This window comes from Ammodytes marinus (genome assembly GCF_949987685.1).
Source record: "Ammodytes marinus genome assembly, chromosome: 4".
Classification (NCBI taxonomy): domain Eukaryota; kingdom Metazoa; phylum Chordata; class Actinopteri; order Uranoscopiformes; family Ammodytidae; genus Ammodytes; species Ammodytes marinus.
Window position 1 is genome coordinate 27779786 of NC_137233.1, and position 23731 is coordinate 27803516.

At 39.4% G+C, this 23731-nt stretch overlaps 1 protein-coding gene across 1 annotated transcript; it reads right to left on the minus strand.

The window, feature by feature from the left end:
• Positions 1-129: 129 nt before the first annotated feature.
• Positions 130-23034, minus strand: vstm2lb (V-set and transmembrane domain containing 2 like b). Its single transcript, XM_080025648.1, has 4 exons — positions 22862-23034; positions 3195-3364; positions 1759-1803; positions 130-1424 (listed from the first exon to the last, which is right to left on the minus strand). Exons 1-4 carry the CDS (start codon positions 22965-22967, stop codon positions 1092-1094), a joined length of 654 nt encoding a protein of 217 aa, XP_079881774.1. The 5' UTR covers positions 22968-23034; the 3' UTR covers positions 130-1091.
• Positions 23035-23731: the final 697 nt, after the last annotated feature.

Sequence of the window (23731 nt, forward strand, 5' to 3'; positions counted from 1 at the left end):
ACAATCAGCATGTACCTTTAAGTATCTGAAAGGCATTGAAATATTGATTAAAAACACTGAAATAGCAGTATCACAGTGAAAAAAAGACGTCGTCTGATTCATTTGAAATCAATGTATTTAACAGAACAGATACCAAACAGCAGCACTGAGAACAAACAGAGAACAAACCACAAGAGGAGAACGTGGTTAAAATGACAAACTCTGTAAAAGTTTAGACTAAAAAGCTATACTGTGATGGAGACCTTGATGACAACATATTGGGGAGAATAAAATACTGTAGTTGTTTCTATTATATAATTTGGTTAAGTAGCACAGACTGAACTTTGTTTTAATGAGAAGAGTGCAAGTCTACAGCGTCAAGTGAGAATATACAATTTGACCTTGATGTAATGAAGGCATACGTTGTTTTTTGAAAAGCTTGACAAACGTTCTAGTCATGGTATAGAAATATTAATACAGATAGTGTTCAAACAAAGATTACATAAATTAAATCAATGCACTTTAAATTGAATAGGTTCTCAGATAAATGAAAAAGGCGAAAAAGTATTCCTTAGAGAGCATTTACATTGAAATCCTGCAGCTTTTGGCATATACGTTTTTTTGTAAAATACAGTGGAACTGGCACATTGCAAAGTAAATTGTCTGTTCTGTGTGTATCCGTGAACCCCAAGTTTTTCCTATTTATTATTCATGATATCTATATCGATCTGACTCTCCATCGCTACCGTACCGTAACTCTTGGTGCCCGAACACTGAAAGAATAACTCTTAGATAAAATAACTAAATAAAGGTCCTCTGTTATTACAGCCTGACTGTCACAGTAACGTAACCTGAACGCGGCAGAATATAGCGCAAAGACAGACATCAAAGCAACAAACCGAACACAATCATTTATGTACTGTCAATAAAACATTGGCATTAAACAGCAATATATTAAAGAAAGACAAACAAAAACACAAAGGCTCCAGTCCACTCTGTGGTGACGTGTGTGTGTGTGTGTGTTTGTGTGTGTGTGTGTGTGTATGTTGATGACCGTCCATCTTTAGAGATAAGTCATGACCATGCAGACAGACATGCAGACCCTTTCCACTCTAAAGCACACAGCTGTCGGTACAGTCAGTGGTGCTGCCAGCCGATCTCCTCTTCAGTTCCCTGCCCACTGTCTGGTGGTGGGGGTGGGGGTGGGGGTGGGGGTGAGGGTGGTTCCCCTGTGAGCGGTGGCCTGGCTCTACCTGCAGCTTGACGCCATCCGGCCCCTCCTGACTCCTCCCAGAATGCACCTGGAGGTAGGCGCGGACACGGTGGTGCTGCGTCATGTCTCCGCTGAAGTCAATGACGCGACACTCATACGTGCCCTCGTCTGACGGCTTGACGCTGGACAGACGGAGCTTGTGGGAGATGTTGCTGCCGGCCACTTTGACCACCTGATGAGGACAAAAGATAATGTATGCTAAGACTCTATCATTCTGATCCACATTTTGTCCGAACTTAAAGCTATAGTGCGTAACTTATGTTGGTCCCCAATAGGAGGTAAAGAGGAGTACATACAACAACACTATCAGTGCAACTACATGATAGCTTGAATGTAATGGACATTCATTTTTCATGAAAAAGTTACACATCATATCTTTAACATGAGTTAAATGAATGTTTGGACAACTTTCAAATTCATCATGATAACTGTAAAAATACATCTAGTTTGCTTTGATGTTGTCCTCACTTTCTGCTAATTGACAGTTGATGTAAGATCAGACTCACACTAATTTTGGTGGCATCTTTAGACGTTTCCTCCAGGGGGACAACCTGCACAGAAAAAGGGATGACGCATTAGCAACAGAAGTTTGATTGAAGTTGCATTTTCCTAAAATAAAAGCTTGTGCTATAAATATCAGATTTCATTTACTTAAAACTTCACAGTGTAAAAGAAAGTTCGATGTTTTCTACAGTTTTCCAAACAAAACTTCCCTGGATTGTTGATATGTTGTAGTAAACATTATCTCTGGTTGAGGTTTATGTGTGTGTGTGTGTGTGTGTGTATGTATGCTTATATTTGCATGCTTAAAGGTGAGTGTATGAGCACACAGCACCAAGCACGTAGGCCTCTGAGCTGGAGTGTTTGTGTGTGGGTGTGTGCGTGTGCGTGTTTGTGTATGTGTGTGTGTGTGTGTGCACGTATGTGTGTGTGTGTGTGTGTGTGTGTGTGTGTGTGTGTGTGTGTGTGTGTGTGTGTGTGTGTGTGTGTGTGTGTGTGTGTGTGTGTGTATGCGTGTGTGAATGTGTATGCAGAGGCACAGATGTATTCTGTTGGGCGTAGGTATGAATTATGCATTGAGAAGAGAGAGATTTTGAAAATCTATTTCTTTCTCAGTGCCAATTATAGTGTCTAGAGGCACAACAGGGGAGCCTGAGTTCCCCCATGACGGGAGAGACTCAACCTGTTTTCCCAGTGCAAATGCTAATCAGCAATTATCCCTTCGTTTTCCATGCCAGGGGGTTTGTGCCATCACTAATATTGCATTTCCCTCTACCTGATACAGTAAGCTTTAGGGTCACTTAGGTCTGACCGAATAACTTAAACCAAGAAAGTTTAAAAAGTACAGCTGAAAATGGACTTTGTGATTCCACTTTCCAAAACAGATTGAAAAAGAAAGTTTCTAAAATCAGGATTTTTCGAGTTACTGTATATAACATCCCTCACATATCTTGTGCTTGAGCTGCTGTCAAGCAGTTACCATAAGCGTTTTATGATATAGGAAATAAGTCCCATTTCTTCCCATTTTTCCCATTTTCAGTGGGTACCACACAATATGTTGTTTAGTTAAGTAAGATGCCCCCCGTAATATGAATAAGTCTATATACTGTATATTTAAAGATGCTACAGGGAACTTTAAATATTTCTAAAACATATTTTTTCCTCTGATGATCATGAATAACATCTACAATCAAACGAGACTATCAGTGCAAAGAACGCAATTTGTATATAGTTTTGCTTTTGTCATGGGTACGCACACCCAAGAACAACAGCCTGCGTAGTAAAAACACTACCGCTTTTGTCCAAAAGGGGTGGAAGAATTAACACAGACTGAACGTTCCTCGGAGCAACTTTAACACATCACAATTTCTATTTGTTTTATGTCATTAGTTGAGCTTTCAATGTCCTCCCAACGAGAAAAATACCCGTTTCCCCTACTTACATTATTAGCCATCTGGTCAGACTTTTCTTGCCAGTCTTTGTGGTCCTTGATGTACCACCACTGGATCTCCAGGGAGTAAGATGGAGAGCCTGCCCCGCGGAAGGAACAGGCCATCTCTACATCCTCACCGCTCTGCGTGGTGATGTCATGTGGCACCTCTGTAAAGACGGCTGCAAGAGAAAAAGAAAGTCACAGAAAAGTTTAGAGAAAATGATGCATGGCTTAAGAAATCACACAAATCCGCGTGACTTCTATTCCGTAGAGACACCATTTCACTGGCGAAGTAGCTGCATCACACTTCAGCATGAAAAAAAAACTGCCTGGCATGTGTGTAACGTGTTAGTAGTAAATATAGCAATGAGAAATGATCAACTCAACAAACCATTGCTTGACACTGTTGCTAAGGTTACTTGGTGACAATTTTTGGGTTTTGAACCATCATGCATAATCAATTAGCAACAGTATACATGTACAGTTCTTTTCACATAGTCTTTCCCGCATTTCCTCAGATATTGTAGTAGAAAGCTATTTCACAGCTATTTAAGCTATTTAATTGCATTTATTCTTTGTTTAAAGGAAGCAGGGCAGAAGCTCAAAGATGGTCATGATAGTAGTTATTATCCTTCTGTCGATGGCACAGAAGCCAAGGCTGAACATTGTACCAATCTACTAATTAAGGAGTGTCATTGTGCTTCAATCCCACGCACAGCAGACTGACCACCTACACTGAGAATATCATTTTCTCTGGATTGGTTCCCAGCAACGGTCAATTATTCAACATAACAGCACATTTGCCACCACATATCAGCTGACTCACTTGTATTCATTATGTTTGCAGGGCGAACACATTGTAATCTGTGTGGTCTACTGATGCTCTAGCAAAATAGAGACATCAAAATAACTTAATACACCTATATATCAATACAGAAAAATTATTATTTCTTGAAACACACTGTACAAACATTCAAACTTATTATTTTTTCCTACTCACAACCACTAAAAATATTAATAATCACAAAAAAGCCCCCTCTGGTGGTTGTGATGAAATAGAATAAAGACAGATAAGAAATGAATAGAACAATTAATAGAAAAATATCTCTACATACTGTCTAATAAAAAGCTTGAAAAATACATACCACAAAAATACATCTTTAGAAAAAAGGGTTGTGTTTGAGATATTACAAATGTGACTTTACTGCTACAGTAAATCATTTTCAGAGCTCAGATCAAATCAATTTGAGTGACAAGTTAATTCAAAAAATAATTATAAATGTAGGCTACATTACTAGCTATATATTACTACAATACTGTCTGTACGGCTAGAAGAAGAAAAAACTGCCCAGACACTAGTAGTCAGAAATGACATGAAATTAAACTTCGCAATTCTTTTGTACAATTACATAAAATCATTACAAACACCATGCTAATGTTATAAACCATGAGGTGAAATCCAATGTTGGTCAGTTTAATGATGTGCAGGCAATATTCATACATTATAGACCATTCTAATTATAAGTCAAAGTTTAGTGCACATAAACCATCTGAAATGTGCATTGATTAAATGTAAATGTACAGTATCACACCACGTTGAGGCGCATTGCCACACCAACCAAATACACACTTCCTCCTCATCTCATGTGTCTCCTCTCCCTCCCCCTCAGTCTCCCTGATTGCATTGATTATATATGAGCATATTCAAGAACTATTACAGGAGTAAGAGTGCCGAACAAGTAATTGCTTCTTTTGTGCTGTTGAGTGCATTTCCCTTTATTTTATTCAAGAAGAGAGGCCATTTTGTAGCTATTGCATTCATTTCTTTCTTTCTTGTTTTTGTTTTGATCTATTTGGAGATATTGTAGCTTGTTTGCATCTTCCAGTTTCCAGATTGTTTATTTATTTATTTTTTATTTGTTTGCATCTAATCAACTAGACCAAATTCCTGTCTCTGTTCCAAAAAATAATTGGGCATTTCCAACCTGCCGGGACACTTGGTAGCGTGGAGCTACTAATAAAAAACACAACAATTGTTAGTTAGTTGCTCACTTTTTCTGTCAGCGGATTAATGCTATAGGCTTGTAGTGTACAATGGGACCCTGCAAAAGACAAATGGACTGAGAATATTTAGATCAGGTTAGCATAGAGCAGAAGTCATTGTATCTGTAGTTGACATTGACTCGGTCACGTGCACATACAGTGATTCAATGATAAACAGGAAGAGGTCAGGAAAAAAAGGCAGAGGAAGAGGAAAAGCAGAGAGGGCTTTTGGTGTCGTTTGACAGACTGGGCATTCAGGAGTTGTGCCCTTGATGCACCGCCGCTCTCGACCAGGCAGCAGACCCATTTGTCAGGGGCAGACGTATACTGTACGGACTGTGCTGCAGAGCCGGACAGAGGCCAAGAAGGCTATAGAGAAAGAGAAAAAGAAGGACAATGGAGCAGGTGAACGCCTAAAGGAGTAGGATGTGATGAGAAAAAAAAGAGGAGAAAGAAGGATGGAGAGGTATATGCAGTTGAAAAGACAGCAGCCCACGCGCAGAAGCCCAACTTAAAGGTCTATTATATAAGCACCGACACACTCTAGCCTCTTGAGAATAACTCGTTCTTACACTTTTCTATCTAGCTCTTCTCTATTATGCAAATTCTCCCGAAATTGAAAAATACTAGGGTGAGGTGAGATGAGGATACATTTCTGTCAAACTCAATGCACCTCTCCAGTCCTGTCCCTTCTCCAATCTTACAGCATGACTCCTAATTAGGGACGCTGTCAAATAAGATGAAAGGCAAGCATACTGAGCTCCTAGTTTTAGATTGAAACCCATGCTCAAATGCAGCCCTCATGTAGAACAGAGGGCAGACCTGTTGGCTGCAGGTGGGCCATGAGAGGTGTGCTATAAAACAAGTGGCCTGAAGCTTGTCTATGTAACTTTGGAAACAACTGACTGAAGTATAAATACATGACGTGATTATAAGAAAAAATCCGTAATCAAGTTCCACTCACTAACTTCAACCTGAGGATTTCAAGATTGCCATTCGATTATAGAGCCAGACCGATAAATCAGCCAGGCGCCATACCTGTCAAATGAGTGAATGTGAAATTAGATTTTGAGCTAATTTCGTTTCAGTGTCCCCATTACATAGTCCACCAGGGAGCACTGACAAGCTTATTTAACAAATGCTAAATGAAGACAAAATGAACTAACCACACTATTTAAATGGATTGAGGATAAAACACACACAAAAAGGGTATTTCTTTTCCCTTTCCTAGATGCTAGGATGGCAATAAAAGGTATGTTTGACATTAAGAAGCAAACATGAAAAGTGGTTCATTAATTTTAATTACTGCAGTTGTTATATATATATATATGTATATATATATTGTTATATATTTAGTTGGAAACGTGCGTCACTGTATGAATTATGAAACCTATTTATATCAATCGACTTTAATGATCTGCACGCACAAAACCCTAGAGACAATTCACAAGCATTTCTTACAAGGTTTTCATGTTTGATTCTTCTGCTGTTTGACTGTTTTCATTATGAACGGTCAAACTATCACTACATAAACAGGACGGATACGAGAACAGGAAACAGACAGCTAGAGAACAAGATATCGAAGCACACAAATAGATGCTTGTCTGGGTAAGATTGTTCTATTTCTGTATGACTGTCTAAAAAACATCTTGTGGGATTATTTGAATTTTTTTGACCACATTTCCGTAGTGGCAAATGTTCCTCCAATGCCATTGTAAATCACAGCTGGCATGACAAATCCCTTTCATCTGACAATGCTTATCTTTCCTCCCAATGGCAGGAAAGTATTTCAGGACAACAAAGCGACACAATCTCTCCAAGTCAAAGAGATCCATAAATAGCATCAGAGGAGAAAATATGTTTATAAAGGATCCAGAAAATAAACTGTGACGTAAGTAACCACGACATAATACATTTGAGGAGCACACAGAAAGTATCTACAGACTGTGTGTTGCTATCTTAACCAGCCAATTATTTCTGGCTAACTCAATACCCGGTGAAAAAAAAAAAAAAAGTCTCTCAATCAATTGATTACCACTAACAGCTCTCACTCTGGTAGGACAAAGAACACAAACTGAAAAACACCCCGAAGGAGCAGAGTGGAGATAAAATGGAGATTTGATGCCTTTGTTTCTTGAAACATTATTTCTGAGCAAAAGCCATTTTCTATAATGGCTTCATGTCAAGGATTATTCTTTTGTATAGCAGCATTAACATTAAGTAAAAACTAAAGTTTAACATCTCATTCAGTTGTATTCATATTTCTTATATTTTCATCTCTACATCCTATGATTAAAGAATGACACTTCTCCTCCCGGATGCCTGAGGGAGCACAGAGGGTATGACAAAACTCACAGCGATGTCTTGCAATAATGTGTTTTGAACATATGGTGCCGGAGCTGGAGCCCGAAATAGTTGTAGAACTTCACTCTGCATAAAATATATGAGCAATACAACAGAGGGTGGCATTTCAATCATCTGAGTTTTCTTAGTTTTCGACGTAAGCGCTGGGACTTTTCTTTTTTTTCTCATCAAGATACAATAGCGGCAGACAGCTGCGTCTGTCACATTTAGTACAGGCTGTGTTGTTACCGTAGAAAAAAAGGTGTTTGTGAGACACAGTGAAAGACACAGGAAGGGGTGAGAACAAAAAAGGGATTTTATGGGAAATTGCCGAAGGAAAAATATAGTTTCCCTGATTAGTTGGCAAAGAGAAAATTGATGGATTCAATTCCTATCATCAATGCAGTTTGCTTAAACCCTGCCTTAAACAGTGATTGTCCGGTGATAGATAGCCCACCTTTGGCCAGTCAAGCTCTGAATCTCTCCGCATATTGAAGTTGGCATAGGGTCGTAGGAAGACTGATGTTTTAAGAGTGTTAATGGAAACAAAAGATATAAGAGCAACACTTTAAGGAACCAACAAAACAGTATGTTTATGTACTGCTAACATGAGACGCAAACAAGTTATATTTCTTAGTCTACTTAAGCTCAACCAATAGCTACTGTTTTTTTAATGCCAATACTGATATTTATGTATATATTATCGGATAACAACATATGGCAGGGTATTTTACAATTAAATAATAAACTTGTTTGTGCTCTCTGGTGGAGAAACTATGCAATTGTAATGATGTTGTTTCTGTAGTGCAATGTCTTGTTATGCTGGCCAATATAATACAGAGAGGCAATAAACAAGTATAAGGTCTAGCTCTTCTATCTAGTGTTATACTAAACCAGCATTGGGTCTATGAGTATTTCATGTTACATTTTTCTGTGAGGTTACAGGTTACAGTTCAAGTTCAATTTCTGTATTCAAGTTATATTCTCTATGGTGTGGAAGTAGGCTAATCCTGGCAGCCCTGTCTTGCTCTGTTGGATATGGGGGATATTTTCTTGAATATAGATTTAACAATTGACTAATCAAGACCAAATGTGCTTTTGATTTCACACTTATGTCATTGTTAGTAAAATAAAAAGAAAAAAAAGTAACTGCTTATACCTTTTTTGTTGTGAGAAACTATCCTTTTCTATAACTTACAATAATGATATAATATACGGGGCAAACTGGTGTAGAATGAATGAAGCTACACAGCTGAGTCCCCACGGCCATTTCCAAACCACAGCGTGTGTGAAGTCAAAGTCGATTCAAGGAGAGAGCTGCACGGGGAGCCCTCCAATACACTGGTGAGTCCAGAGATATACAGCAGGACAGGCTTATGGCTGCAAGGTAATTCCTGCACTTATCCATCCCCACAGCCAGCCACAGTAAGACCCCCATTTTCTGCAAACGTAAAGAATTTTTCTCAATTTTCCACCCTTTTTCTTCTTCTTCTTTAAATCCTTTCTTAGCTTCTTTTCACTGCTGGTGCTGCTGTCTCTCTCTCTCTCCAACTCAGCACAACATCTCCCGCAAATTCTGCTCCACTCATTGTTGAAAACACATTGCGTTTCTATTTTCCCTTTTCTATTACCTTTTCATTCCTACTTCTTACCAATTAGAGGTTCCTTGTACTTTTCACTAGCCTCCCCTGTGCCCTCACCTTCCTCCCTCCTTTAATCCCCCCCCCACACACACACACCACTTTCCCTGGCCTCACTGTTCCTCTCTCACTGTCTGGCGTCTGGCATAAAAGGATGCTTCCAACTCTCAGAGTAGCTCCCTACATCTCCTGGAGCCTTGCCCACTGGCTCTGGCAGGTGTTCGGCCTCCTGGGAGACTTGGCCTGTGTGTGTGTGTCTCTCTGTGTGTGGTGCCCTGTGGCCAAGCACACACACACAGCGTATGCGTGTGGATTTTTAAATGCTTGTTAAAAGCTGTGGTGAACAACGTCACAAATGTGCTGCTGTGAGTTTCCGCTGCATGTTTTATGCAGGCCATAAGGGACAAGGTGTAGGCGTAGATTGCCATGTGAGGCAGAAAAGAGCTTCTCCAATGATTGTTTTGCGACATTTATCTAGAACCTACACACGTGCACAAGCAGATGTATCTCTTCCAAACACACAGCCCAAGCATTGGAAATCAGAGCAATTCCAAAAAGAACAAAGGAAAACATAGGAACTCCTTTTACCAGATGGAAGAAGAGGACAGAAACATTTCTTCCAACATTAAATGCGGAAAGAATCATACAAATTGAATTTTTTTTTCATCACACAGACAAAATGTTATTCTCTTTGTCTCCATCATATAATAATTACCTTTTTTTCACTGATTAGCTTCCAGTGAAGGGAAAAATCATGTGCCTCATAAAGACATATATATATATAGATCAAATCAAATCAGTATGCAAATAATACTTCCATCTGTTGTACGCCACACTGTGTCCAACATTGCTCAAAATTGTGAGCAGATTTCTTGGGGGGCTGCTTATGTTGGTAACTTGCTCATTTGCATACTATTTTGCATTGTTATTTACTGTGAAATAAAGAGCAGATTTTTCTGGTGTCCCACTGCAAGCAATGAAGGTGATAGCAATAGTCTTAGCCACAAACATAAGCCACTACAAAAAGATTTGTAAATACAAAACATTTTATTTTGAATGCAAGAACATACGTATGTCTTTACTTTATAATGTTAAACTCATGATTGAATTTCAATGCAAAATTTGATTCATATTTTAAACAGAAAATGTAACATTTTATTAAAAATGATGTGGGTGTGTGTGATTGATTTATGTAAAACAGAAATCCAGGAATGTAATCTGTTTTTATTATGACGTTAAAAAACTAGTTAAAGTGGAATCTAATAAACTATAACACTACCATTACACCTCAAACTCCCTTGCACTCACTCCGCTTTTATCTTTATTGCTGGAGGCAATTTTCTGAGGTGCAAGGAGACCTCCTTTATTGTAAACTGCAGTGATCAGCATCCCCTTACACCAGGAAACATTACCTTTGGGAAAGCGAGGACATAAAATACAGACGAGGAGCGATTTAACCCAAAATGATAGCCATTAATTACAGTGAAACATGGCTCAATTTTGGTACAAACATACTGTCTGCAGAAAAAACTAACCTGAGGGAGGATCCCAAATGTGTTTTCATGTGGTGGTTGAGAGACCTGTGTTAAAATGATTGTTAAGTCTGTAGAGAATCAGGACTCAGGAGTGATTACAATGTTTATGAATAAAGAGAAAGTATATGTGATGGAATACCTGTGACCTAAATGTAATTCCACCTGCATTCTTGCTTCAACCAAGGCAGTGTGGAGGCTAAGGAAGTAGCATGTCAATGTGAAAGGGTTCACTAGAATGGATTTTCTTTATTTCTCATTGAAACGTATATTCACCACAAGTAAATATCCCTTACTGGTCAATTGGATAAGATCTTTCAACACTCACAAGCCACAATTCATTTTTATCAAGAAGGTTTTCATATGTGCCTCAATTCATGATCTGAATGGTGCAGTTTGTAACGTACGGTCTTCAGCCTGATCTGCATATTGGAGAATACCTCATAACATCATGTAAAGTAAAACTTGTATTAATGTCACAAATGTTATGGTTGTTTTGAGTGACAGACACACTCATAGAGTTCTTCACCCCTCATCCTAAATGGTTAGCCAGCACATTATGCGGTGCCCTAACAAATGAAATGCAGCACCTTCATGCCTCTCTCGTCTCTCCCCCTCCTCCTCCTATCGCCTATATCGATCGACAGTTGTCAAATTGCCTCTCGGTTTGCTATGCAGGCGCCTGCTCCAAGCTGCCTGTGGAACACGACTTGTTGACAAACAGACTGTCAGACCGGTTGAGTGTTGTGCCCATGTCGGGCCCTGACAAGCCTCCTCAGCACACGTCCAACTGTTTCCTGACTTTAATCACTGCTGCGTCACAAGAAATCAATCCCATAACCTTGGTAGAATGCTAAATCAACACAAAAGCTGACTCATCGGGTAAGTTTTCATGGCACCGCACTGGCAGAAAAGAGAGTGGAAGAGTGCTCCTGATGTGAATATTGACTTTCAGGAAAATGTCAAGCACACTGGGATGTCTCATTAATAATGCTATATACAGTATATATTCATATTTGTATAAACTGTGTTTATTTACATATATATGGCACACAAATAGTTTGCTTGACTTGGCCTTCTCTAAGTATAGATTGTTATAAAGGAAGTCCGGTCAGAACAGTCTCCTGTTAGCAGCAGGGGACTCTTGTTTGAAAAGGTGCAGTACATGCATTTTTAAGGTGGCCCTCCTTGGCATGTTTAATTTTATTGCTCAGAGAGCAACACAAGAAATTTGGCCATGAGAAAACAGAGGTGGCTGCTTGCTAACCACCAAAGCCTTATTAAAATGAGAAGGGAAAAATAATCAAATTAAGATATGCTGTGTGGACAACTTAAGAAAATGCTTGTTCACTGCTCAAGCCCAAAATAGATTACTCCAAAATATTTTCTTTAGGGTCTCAGGCAAGATGAGAGGGATAAACCCAGTGCCAGTGTGAGGTCATCGATCCTTTCTTTCTCCCCTCTCCCTCCCTGCTATGGAGGGGGCTTGAGCTGTTTGAAGATGACTAAATTACAGAGCTTATTAGCATGGACGAGAAGCAAGTGTGACACCCGTATCTTGGCTTGTCCATGTGTGCTTGTGTGCACGAGAGAGCAGGAGACAGAAGCTTGCAGGGTAAGCTTGTCACCAACGCTGCACGCTTCTGTTTTTCTTTGTCAAAGAATTAAAGGATGAGGGTTATGCTATTCTAGATGTGTCTATATTATTTTAACTCACATGAAAAGACCAACAGCAACAATGTGGTAGTCTGTCTGTCAACATTTCCTTCAGTTTGTTCCTGCTGAAGACTTAAAGATTAACAGATCGCAAATACAAGCAGTAGTTACATTCTACAATAATTGACTTGAATGCAGTTTAGTTCCCATTTGCAGTTGGTTTCACCTTCCGAACCTTCTAAGAACCGCTGTTCTTTTCCATTTGATTTGTAATGATCTGTTCAAATTCAAAATATACCTTTCACTCCAGCCGAGGGTGTTCTTCAAATGCACTGTCCATCTGTGTGATGACTCAAACCACATGCTAGCATGGTACTCAGGGAAGACTGCGGAGGCGCCACAGATGAACATAATTGCGTACAGTATTGATTTCTCCTGGAATAATGTCCTCGTATGGCAAGAAAATAAAGAGGGCAGGTAAAATGCACACACAGCCTTGTAGGAGTGAGTGTGTTTATCGACAACATTCTCCACTATACTTGAACATGACAGTGTTGAATCAAATGCTCCTCTAACAAAGAACGGAAAATATAGTGGAAAATAAATTCTGTTAATTTTTTTCTCCACTTGGATGCTTCTGACATTAGAGGAGAAAACACAAATGAGGGATGAATGTTTTGAACAAATGCTTGTAATTCCTGTGGATGAAATCCTAGAATTTGGAAAACGTTGCCACATACCTTACAGTCAAGAAAAAGTAGTGTAATAATAGGACAAGGAGAGGCATTTGGAGCAAAGCCACGGTAGCTGGAACAATTGTATAAAAAAAATAAAAAATAAAAATCCTTCTATAGGTTAAGTGCAAACATTTTTCACCTGAAAAGCTGTGCCACTTTACGGGGACAGCCAATAAAATCAGGGTCATTAACCCAATGCGTCCATTTAAGTCACATCCGTAGGGCACTTTGGAGAAGAAATTATTCACTACAAAGTAAAATAAAAAAAATGAGACACAGTAAATACAGAGACATAAAAAGCCGGCTTAACGTTGTAACTACTGCCAAGGTGAATGTAAATAGCCCACTAACAGAATCCCTGAGGGAAGAGGCATTACACTAAGTTGATGAATAGCTTTAATAATCAGGGAATCTCCAAGGAAACGCTGGCTGGATGATACAACAAAAAAGCTGCTGGAATCAAGAGATCTGCAGCAGATATTCATCTTGATGTTAAAAAGATTTAATCCTGCATGCAGATAACACACTACATAGAGAAGTAATGTTTGGTTAGTGAATATTGGAAAAACCTTCCGGGGGCTACGGCACTTTGTTCTAATTTAGAGGCAACAACAACTCGCCCCCCATACCAATGATTATATATTATTTAGCAGCCACATAAAGTCAGTTTTATTGAGCTTTTGCATTCTTATTAAACCAGGATTTTTATAGAGCTGCTACAACGCTTAGCTACAGGCAATCAGACGAGTCAAATGTTCTAAATGGGATACAGCTGTCACACACACTTTCTGCGGCAAGACATTTCTGCACAAGTGACAACCTAGAAGCATAATATGAGGAAAAGAAACAATAACACTGACAAACACAACAAAGCATTCTGGGGGTTTGCCAGTAAGTCAATAAAGCTGTTTGTGTTTCAGAATCGTCGGTGGGGCAAACAGGCAGGAGAACTCCTTGGGGAAATAATCGCTTGCTGCGAGACCTTCAGTCTCCATTCAAGGTGGAAGGTAAAATAATGAATTAAGAACGGAGCCGGTAATCAAGCAAGCTGCTCTCTGCCTGTTGCCGCTGATGCTCCGGACCTGAAGAGTGAATTTTTCATAGCCCCTGGGACCCGAGACTCAGATGCTCTTTCTGTGTTTCCTCCCGGTGTGTGTGGCTACACGAAGTAGCATGTGTTGTTGACAACACACACCAAGGCTCAGGGCCCTTTTTTGAGAATGCACAATGTACTCCATCTGGGCTCCCGTGGGATGAAAGACAACATTATGTTCCGTTCGGTTATGTTGCCCTTGAGAAGCTCTAAGTGATGGTGTGTGTGTGTTTTCATGAGACGAGACAGTTGAGTGCAGCAGTGACCAAGATGCTTAGAGCACCTCGCAAGGCAGGATGTGTCCAATCTGCAGCCAGACAAAGGACTACACTGGGAGCTGAATAAAGGCTGTATCAGTTTGGCCTGGGTCGACGTAATACGTTAAAGCAGCAGGAACATTGTAATCTTGATAAATTATTAGATTACATTTTTCAGACGCTTGTCTCTAAAGTGAATTACAACTGGAGGTAGGCAGTTAGCATTTAGGGTCTTGCCTGGGACACCTCACTACATTTCCCCCCGTCCCTGACCAGGAATCGAACCCTGGTTTCCCTATCAAAGTCAGTGGTATCACCAGCTATATATAAATACATACATATTTTAATTAAATGTACTCTTTGAGAACTTAATAACCAGGACCTCATCCCGAATGTAGGGTACAGTATATTCTCAGTACCTTTAATTAAAACCCTATGTCAGAGTGGTTTACTATCCCAGCCCGTTTGAGCCAGATTGAGCAGCTCTGATTATTTCTGCCAGAGGTAATACGGGCCCAGAGAAAACAAAATTTGTCAGGCTCACTGCTTAGTGTCTCACTTTGGGAATGTTTTTCTGCCCTGCCTTTTAAGTAAGTAATTATAATTTCATTTCATTTTCATTTAACTTTTATTTATCCTCGAGAGACCAATTGAGGGGTGACCCTCATTTTCAATGACGTCGAGTTCAAACAAATTCAAAGGAAAAACAACAATACATTAACAATATTCAACGCAAATACATCAAATACACAACAACAGGTGAAGAGAAAAACAATTGAAACATTTACACAGTGGTGAAATTAAGTGGTAGCAATTAAAATTAAATGGGTGAGAGTACAATATAGCCTAATTAAAACAGTTACAGGTAGAGTTTGGCAGATTTAAAATAGTTTGTTTAAATTGGTTAAAGGATATGAAGTTATTTAGTTTAATTTGTTGCTGTAAGTTGTTCCAGGAGTCAGGGGCACTGAAGCTAAAAGCTGTCTTTCCTAGCTCAGACCGGGCTTGTGGGACATAAAGCATAAGCATGTCAGTGGAGCGGGTCTGATAAAGCCCATTTGAGATTTGCAGCAATTCAGTTAAATAACGAGGAAGCTTCCCGGTCAAGGCTTTGTAAATTAAAATATGCCAATGTGCGTCACGTCTCTCTTTAAGGGAGGACCACCCAACCTTTTCATATAAAAGACAATGGTGTGTGTCATAAGCATCTCCTGTGATGAACCTTAAAGCAGAGTGAAAAACAGAGTCCAGGAGTTTAAGACATGAATGTGATGCATGCCGGTAAACCACATCACCGTAATCAAGGACAGACATGAAAACTGCTTCAATAATCCTTTTCCTACTAAATAAAGGGAAGGTGGTTTTGTTCCTATAAAAATAGCCAATTTTTTGTCGTAGTCGACGAACAAGATTTTTTATATGAAAATTAAAAGTGAGTTTATCATCTAACCAGATGCCGAGATATTTGTACTCTGTGACTCTTTCAATTAAAAATCCATTATTTGTAAAAATATTAAAATCATTCAAATTTGTAGTTCTTGCTCTGGAGAAACACATATATTTGGTTTTGTCTGTATTTAGAACAAGCCTGAGGTCCACTAGACAGTCCTGCAGGGTGTTAAAAGAGCTTTGTAGGTTCTCAATAGATTGGTGCACCGAATCGGAAATGCAATACAGTACTGTGTCGTCAGCGTATAGATGGGCATGACAGTTTTTTAGCGATGAAACAATGTTATTTATATAAATTGTGAAAAGAACTGGACCTAAAATTGAGCCTTGTGGGACACCATTTGTAACAGTTAAAAACTCAGATTGGTATTTTCCGAGTTTAACTGACTGCTGTCTATCAGAGAGATAATCCCTAAACCAGCTACATGCAGACTGATCAAAGCCAATGTCATGCAGCCTCTGTAAAAGCAAATGGTGGTCAACAGTATCAAAGGCCTTTGAAAGATCAATAAAAAGTGCTGCACAGTGCTTTTTCTTGTCTAATGCTGTAACAATGTTGTTTACAACCAAAGTCACAGCAGAGACAGTACTGTGGCCTGCCCTAAAACCAGATTGGAATGGGCTCAAAATGGAAGCACTAGTTAGAAATGTTTTTAACTGATTATTAATAAGTGATTCTAGAATTTTTGCCAGGCATGGGAGTTTGGAAATTGGCCTGTAGTTATTAAGATTATTTTTGTCACCACCTTTATGTAAAGGAATTACGTGAGCTTTTTTCCAAATTTTAGGAACTATTCCAGAGGAGATGGAAAGATTAAAAATATGGGTTATTTGTTTTGATATTATATGTGTCGAAAGCTTGATTGAAAACGGGTCCAAATTGTCCTCTCCCATGTACTTCTTGGGGTTGATGGCGAGGAGCGCATCTACAACAACACTTGTGGGAAGAAGATCAAGGCTGAAAATAGGAGTTTGAGAGACAGGCGGTACGTTACTACTGGTTGTAGAAGGTGTACAACCTCCATTTTGAAAGAGTTGACCAGCAGCTACAAAATGTTTATTAAAAGCTAAGCCAATCTCTTTTTGATCATTGAGAGTGTGACCATTTAATTTGATCTGAGTGGGAACTGTGCTAGAATTGTTTTTATTATAGTTCACAGCTTTCCAAAATAGTGCAGGGTTAGAGTAGCAGTTGGAGATTAATTCAAGGTAATATTCGGATTTGGCTTTCCTGACCATGGCTGTGCACTTATTCCTAAATTGTCTAAAAATAGTCCAATTGGTATTATCTCCAGAGCGTCTAGCTAGAGACCATGCTTTATTTCTTTCAGAAAATAAATCAGACAGTTCACTTGTAAACCAGGGGTTTGATCTATTTTTTACTCTATGCTTTTTAAGGGGCGCATGTTTGTTTATAATTGAGGTGAAACTATTGATGAAATAGTCTAAGGCTAACTCAACATCCGAAATTTCCGTAGTGAGTTGAATGTCACTATGACGGAGATCACTTAAAAAGGCTTGCTCATTAAACCCTTTAAAATTACGCTTAATTATGATTTTAGGTTGAGATCTTTTTAAATGAATACTTCTGATACAGGCCACTGGGCAGTGATCACTAATCCCAAGCTCAAAGACACCAGCTGAGACTATTTTATTTATTTTATTTGATAGGATTAAATCGATTAAAGTTGATTTTGCTGGGTTTTTTAGATTGGGTCTTGTGGACTCAGTTATTAATTGTGTAAGATTAACGTTGCTACAGATTTCTTTGAAAGGTTCAGAGGCACCAGAAAGCCAATCAACGTTAAAATCACCCATCACAATTACCTCTCTATTTACATAACTGGAGAGCATATGTGCTAGATCGTTTAAGGAGCTAGTAACAGCAGAAGGGGGCCTATACACACCAATTACAACAAAACAATCATTTGATGATAAAGATAATTCTAGCGCGATAAATTCAAAACAATTTGGAACAGAGACAGCATGTAAAAGTGTTACAGAATAACAGGATTTAACATAGACAGCCACTCCCCCACCCCTTGCGTTTCTGTCTATTCTGAATAAATTGTATTCATTAATTGCCACAATAGAGTCATCTGTACTCTTCTTTAACCAGGATTCAGTCAGAATCAAGACATCTGGATCTGCCTGGGACACTAAAATCTTTACATGGTCTAATTTATCATGCTGCAATAAACTTCTAATATTTAGATGAAGAAAACCCAAGCCCTTTCTTGATTTAAGAATTTGTGGGGAATTTAGTTTAGAGCAAAGGGGGTCAGTGATGTCTGGGATGAATGAAGGACAATTTGAGGTGTTGTTATGAGTTAAATTGGGGGATATTTCAGCAGGATCCCTGGGGAGATCTTTTTTAATGGGGGATGATTTGGTAGGGTCGTGCTGTGGTAAATATCAGTCCGAATTATGCCAAGATGCGATGTGATGAATGTAGTGATTAGTAAGTTCTTTAATACCTTTGGCATTGGGATGGAGGCCGTCAGATTTGAGTAGTGTGTGTCTAGAGAAAGAGTCAAAGTTGTTAATATAGCCCAGAGAGTTGCCCGAGCACCAGGACTCCAGCCGTTCATGGAAATCCAAAAGACGGCTGTAGCGCTCAGGGCTTTTGGATGACGTGGGAATGGGGCCGGAAAATATACAGAATTTCCCCAGGCTCTCCAGGGTGAGGGCCAGACTCTGAAGATAATATCCATAAGTACATTTAATTTAGTGCATAATAGCTGAATTATTTTTTTTTTAATTTTATTTTTTTTTCCCTTAGAAAGGGTCTCATATGTCCATATTTCTGCATATTTTGGACCAAGGCCTAGTGCCGCCATCTTGAAAGTGTCATAGTTGGAATGTCATCAGGTGCATTGTTTAAAATTTAGAATTGTTCTTGTCCTTGAAGGCCACTGTAGCTTCTGTTATTATTCGAAAGGGGTGGGGTTACCCAGGGAGTGTTGCATTCTAGAACTTATATTACACACTGCACCTTTAAGTGCTTGTGATTTTAGTTTTTTAAGACCAATCTCCGATGACAAAAAGCCCTTGCTATCTTGTTCCTCTCTGGTGGTTCAGAGCAAATTTAAAAAGCTGATCCTGTCGTTATGAAAAATGTGCCCAATTACTTTTTTCGCTGTCTTCTATAATATCAACGAAATATCTTTCAGTTTGGGACAAAACAAGCAATTTGAAAAAGACCCGTTAGCCTCTGAAATTATGTGCATTAAAAAAATATATATATTGAACAATAGATTTATACGTGTTTTGGAGAGAATTGCCAGATTAATCCCTTGTGAAAAAAATAGTTAGACGTAGCCTTCATTGTTAGGTGAGCATTGTTTCAACCATCCTTCTGCTCTCCTGATCTCTCCTATACAGAGCTTCCGCTAGCATCCTCCACTCTGTGACAGCACAGTTATACAATCTTTTGCACAGTCAGAGCTCATTTAAATTGAAAGCCAATGCAAACTGTCTAGGATGGCCGTCCTTATTAAGAGGACTCCAAGCAGAGGATCCCAGAGACTTTGGAAGCGTAATGAATTGGTACACGCCCCCACACTGTGAAACTGGTACGGTGGATAACGGGATGAACTCTGCCAAAGAGTCGCTCACATCCCCACGTCTCGCCCTTGGAAAATAAGAGGTTCAGGATTGATGATGGAACCATGTGTGGAATCATCATCACCTTGATCATGTACAAAGGAAAGAAATCTCACAAAAGGCCACACCGGCAAGAACAACACTCGCGCTTAGCTTTCCTGCTATGTATTCACTGGTGAGACAGAAATGTATGGCGTGTGAGTCATACTCTGACAGCTGTGGCGCACAATGAGGTGAAGGTAGTGATCCATGTAACCTGGCCATTTGTCTTTACACAGAACATGTGCTTTTGCGTGGTGTCACACTGGGATTGGAGTCTGCACTTAAGCTGAAGTGGAAAACTGGTGTGCGGGTGATGACCGGGTGCCATGCTAGATGCACTTATCTGAAACAAATGAGTCAGGGCTGAATCTAACAAGCACTCTCCAGAACAGTGCATTCAGCCTCTCTCCGCTCTACATGACGGCTCAGTCCCCTCTGCTCGGGCAATTTATCAAAGAGTTTGATTGCTGAGGATTACTTAAAGGATATCACAACTCTCTTCTTAGGTGCTGGAGCTGCTCTTTTCAAAAGCCAAAAAAGAAGGCTTTTTGGTTACCGTTTCAAAAGCCTTCACAGTCCTTTCTCCAGGGGATTTTATTTTAATTTTTTTAAGACTCCACATCCTGGGGCCTTTTTCATGGCCGGTCTGAGACATGGAGTTGGAAAGGGAAATGATTATAGCCAATTGTAATTAACTCCCTTTGGGAGAAATGCTACTTATTGATTTTCTAACCTGTTCAAGACAGTCAATCCATTGGAAGCGTTCATTAATAGCGATCGAGCCAAAGCTAACTTGCTAAGCAGAGAGGGCTCAAGGGACAACTGGTGAGACACTGTGATGAAATAGCTATCACACATTTTAATTAGATTACAGTAAATCTATGTTTGGAGCTGCTGGAGAAAGGTACGATTCCGAGAAGGCAAAGTTGCCAACTGAGCTGACACTGATACAAATGTGAATTTCATTGCAAACAAAAGGTCTTAAGGATAATTAAGGAAGTTGTTTAAGCGGCCGTCTCAATGCTGACCTTTACGACAAAATAGGTATTTGAGAATACAATTAGAGCTGCAACGATTAATCGACGAATCGATTATTAATCGATTATTAAAATAATCGCCAACTATTTTGATAATCGATTAATCGTTTTGAGTAATTTTTTAATAAAACATTTCCAAATTCTCTGATTTCAGCTCCTCAAATGTGAATATTTTCTGGTTTCTTTAATCCTATTATGACAGTAAACTGAAATATTTGTGTGTTTTGGACATAATACATTTGAGGACGTCAACATGGGCTTTGGAAAATTTATCAATTTTTCACCATTTTCTGACATTTTACGTACCAAAAAACTAATCGATTAATAATCGATTATCAAAATAATTGTTAGTTGCAGCCCTAAATACAATCACTAACATGTCTAATATGTTGAGATACAGAGCGATGTTTCCACTGTAAAAGTAGTTTCAGGGAAGTCTGAGAAACATTTAGAGATTAAAGGCAGACTAGGTTCTGAATCCCCCTGGACAGCCATTCATTGTTATCACGAATGCATGATTCTGTCAGTATGTCAGACGCCCTTACAGACAATATGGCAGCACACGTCAAGATGTTAGTTCAACACCAACACGTCAGAATAGTGACCAGAAGGCCCAGAGCCCAAGTAGATTGTCGAATACCAACCCCAGAGGATAAATAAAATAAACTCTCCCTCCTACTTCTGTTCCAAACAGAGGCACCCATCTGTGAATGTTAAATGTGGTATAGGTGACGGTGCCACAGTACAGTAGCTTCACCCAAATCCATAAAAAGCACATAGTGTCATGCAGATCCCCTCTCTCCTTTAGGCGCCCACACAGCTGTAGTTTGTCTTAATTAATAATTGATTGGATTTATATAGCGCTTTTCAAGGTACTCAAAGCGCTTTACAGGGTTCCAGGTTCAATTCGTTCACACACAGTCATACCGGTGGTGGTAAACTACGATAGTAGCCACAGCTGCCCTGGGGCAGACCGACAGAACACTCACTCACTCATTCACACACTTCCTTAGGAACACAGAAGGCACATACCCTTGGCTTTATGTCTTGTTTATACAGTTAACATTGGCTTGCATTATTATCTTACAAAGTTCTGTTTCAGGTCCATCAAACTAAACATGCAGTCAAATCTGGGCTGTGCACCTCTAACCATGAATGACAATTGTAAGACTGTTTCATTTTCTGCCTGCTGGTCCTTCCATCGTTAGTCTCAACCATGACTGAAAAGCATTGATTTCTCCTGTAAAACTAGGTGGATTCTACGAGCTACAGGTTGATAGTTGAAATCCCTGGTGTGACTGAACTGAGAGTTAACTCAAACATCTCAAAAGCGTCAATGGGGCTTTCGGGGGCTAGGTTTGATCCTCCATGTGCAGTGTGCACACCTTGAAATAGTTGAGTCAGTTTTCTTCCGGCATTTGACAAAACACTTTGACTGTATTTGGCATAGCACCGAAACTAACACAAAGTCAGGGACAGCCTCCTCAAATCATACAGGCACACCAAGAGCTTTTTTTAATTTGATGTTTACTTCATCTATACAAGCCCACCATGAAAGTCGTGATGTATATTAAATACACCCACTATCATATGTGTTGGGGATTGCATATAGCTAGTCCTATATTTCCTATAAGTGAATCACTATTTCCAAGGGAACTTGCTCATTTTGTGCTGGCATTTAGGCCCTATTAAACAGTATTATTATGTCACAGTTGTTATTGTTTAACATGCATAAGTAATTAAACACATCTTGAAAGACATTTTGGTTTGAACACAGGCTTTAAAAAGCCATATGCTGTTTATGGTTTTGTTTAAAATCATTTCTAATCCATTTAAATGTGGCGGGATTAAATGTGGCTCTTGTAGCCGTGCTCATAACAAGTTATTAAAAGTCATCCGTCATATTCAGTTATAGCAAAATGCTCAACCAACCTGAATATGAAATTCTACCACTTCCATGTGGATACATTAAATGTGTGATATTTATTTCATCCCCCAACCGTCATGCTTCTAAGCCAATCAAGGACAACAGTGATGCCTGCAAAAATAGTCTATTGATCTTTATAGCACCAAAAATAAACTTAATCAAATAAAAAAAAATAACCACCACATCAAGAACAGTGAATATTCTCTCAACCACACCCAGTCACTCCTCCCTAAGAGTGATTATAATAATAATTTGAGTTTCTTCTTTTTAGTCAAGCTGACACCAGCAAACAGGCATTTATAAAAACAACTTACCATTTCCAGAGATATGATTATCCACCTCGCCGTTGAGCGCCGCATTAAGTTGAATGTAAAGTCCCGCGCACTGTAAAATCCCTATAACCACTCCAAAGGCTCCCATTGCTTCAGCCGCTGTTTACAAGCAGTTATATTGAGATGGTCACATTAGGCGGAGAGCTTCGATTTAATATCCTTTACCGGCGCTGAGCAGCCCTCACGGACATAAAGCTGGAGCAGAGGGAAAGAGACGCTGCTGCTCCTTTCGTCTCTCTGCGGGAGGAGATGATGCGGCCGGTGCAGGCGGAGGGACACGCAGCGTGGATAGGGGTGCAGCGGCTCACACTGAGAGGTGGTTGTGCGGAGGGATCTCATAGGGACGTTGGTGCCATATAAAGTTTAATTACTGCACTATTTCCAATCTCTGTTAGTCGTCAGTGATGTTCAAGATCATGCTGTCACGAAATAATTCATGTATGATAGGTAACGTAGACTATAGATGATAACATACCTTCTATAGCCTATTGCGTTTTTTTTTAGCTAATTTTTTACCCGTTGTGTTATAGAACTAGGGTCTAATTTATTTAGAAATGATTTAACCTATGAGCCTATGTAAGACTACTATTCACATATTTTTTTCTTCTAATGGGTTTAATAATGGATGTCTTGGTTTGTGATGATCGCTGGATAGCTCCAGGTTTCATGTTGTAGCTTATGTGGCAGACTTTGTATAGGCTATTTAGGCCTAAGTATGGTTTGTGTTGGCCTGACCTGCTGCAAGAAACAATTCTCTTTGGAGAAGATAAAGTACAATTTGAATATTATAGGGATAAACTTGCATTTTAGGAAATGCGACTATTCAATGTATTGCCAATAGTAGAATGAGAG

Coding starts and splice junctions, on each gene's coding strand:
- vstm2lb (XM_080025648.1), bottom strand. CDS start 22,967: ATGGGAGCCTTTGGAGTGGTTATAGGGATTTTACAGTGCGCGGGACTT. Junction 1,804..3,194: donor CTGACCAGATGGCTAATAAT/GTAAGTAGGGGA, acceptor TTTTCTGTGCAG/GTTGTCCCCCTGGAGGAAAC. Junction 1,425..1,758: donor AAGATGCCACCAAAATTAGT/GTGAGTCTGATC, acceptor TGTCCTCATCAG/GTGGTCAAAGTGGCCGGCAG.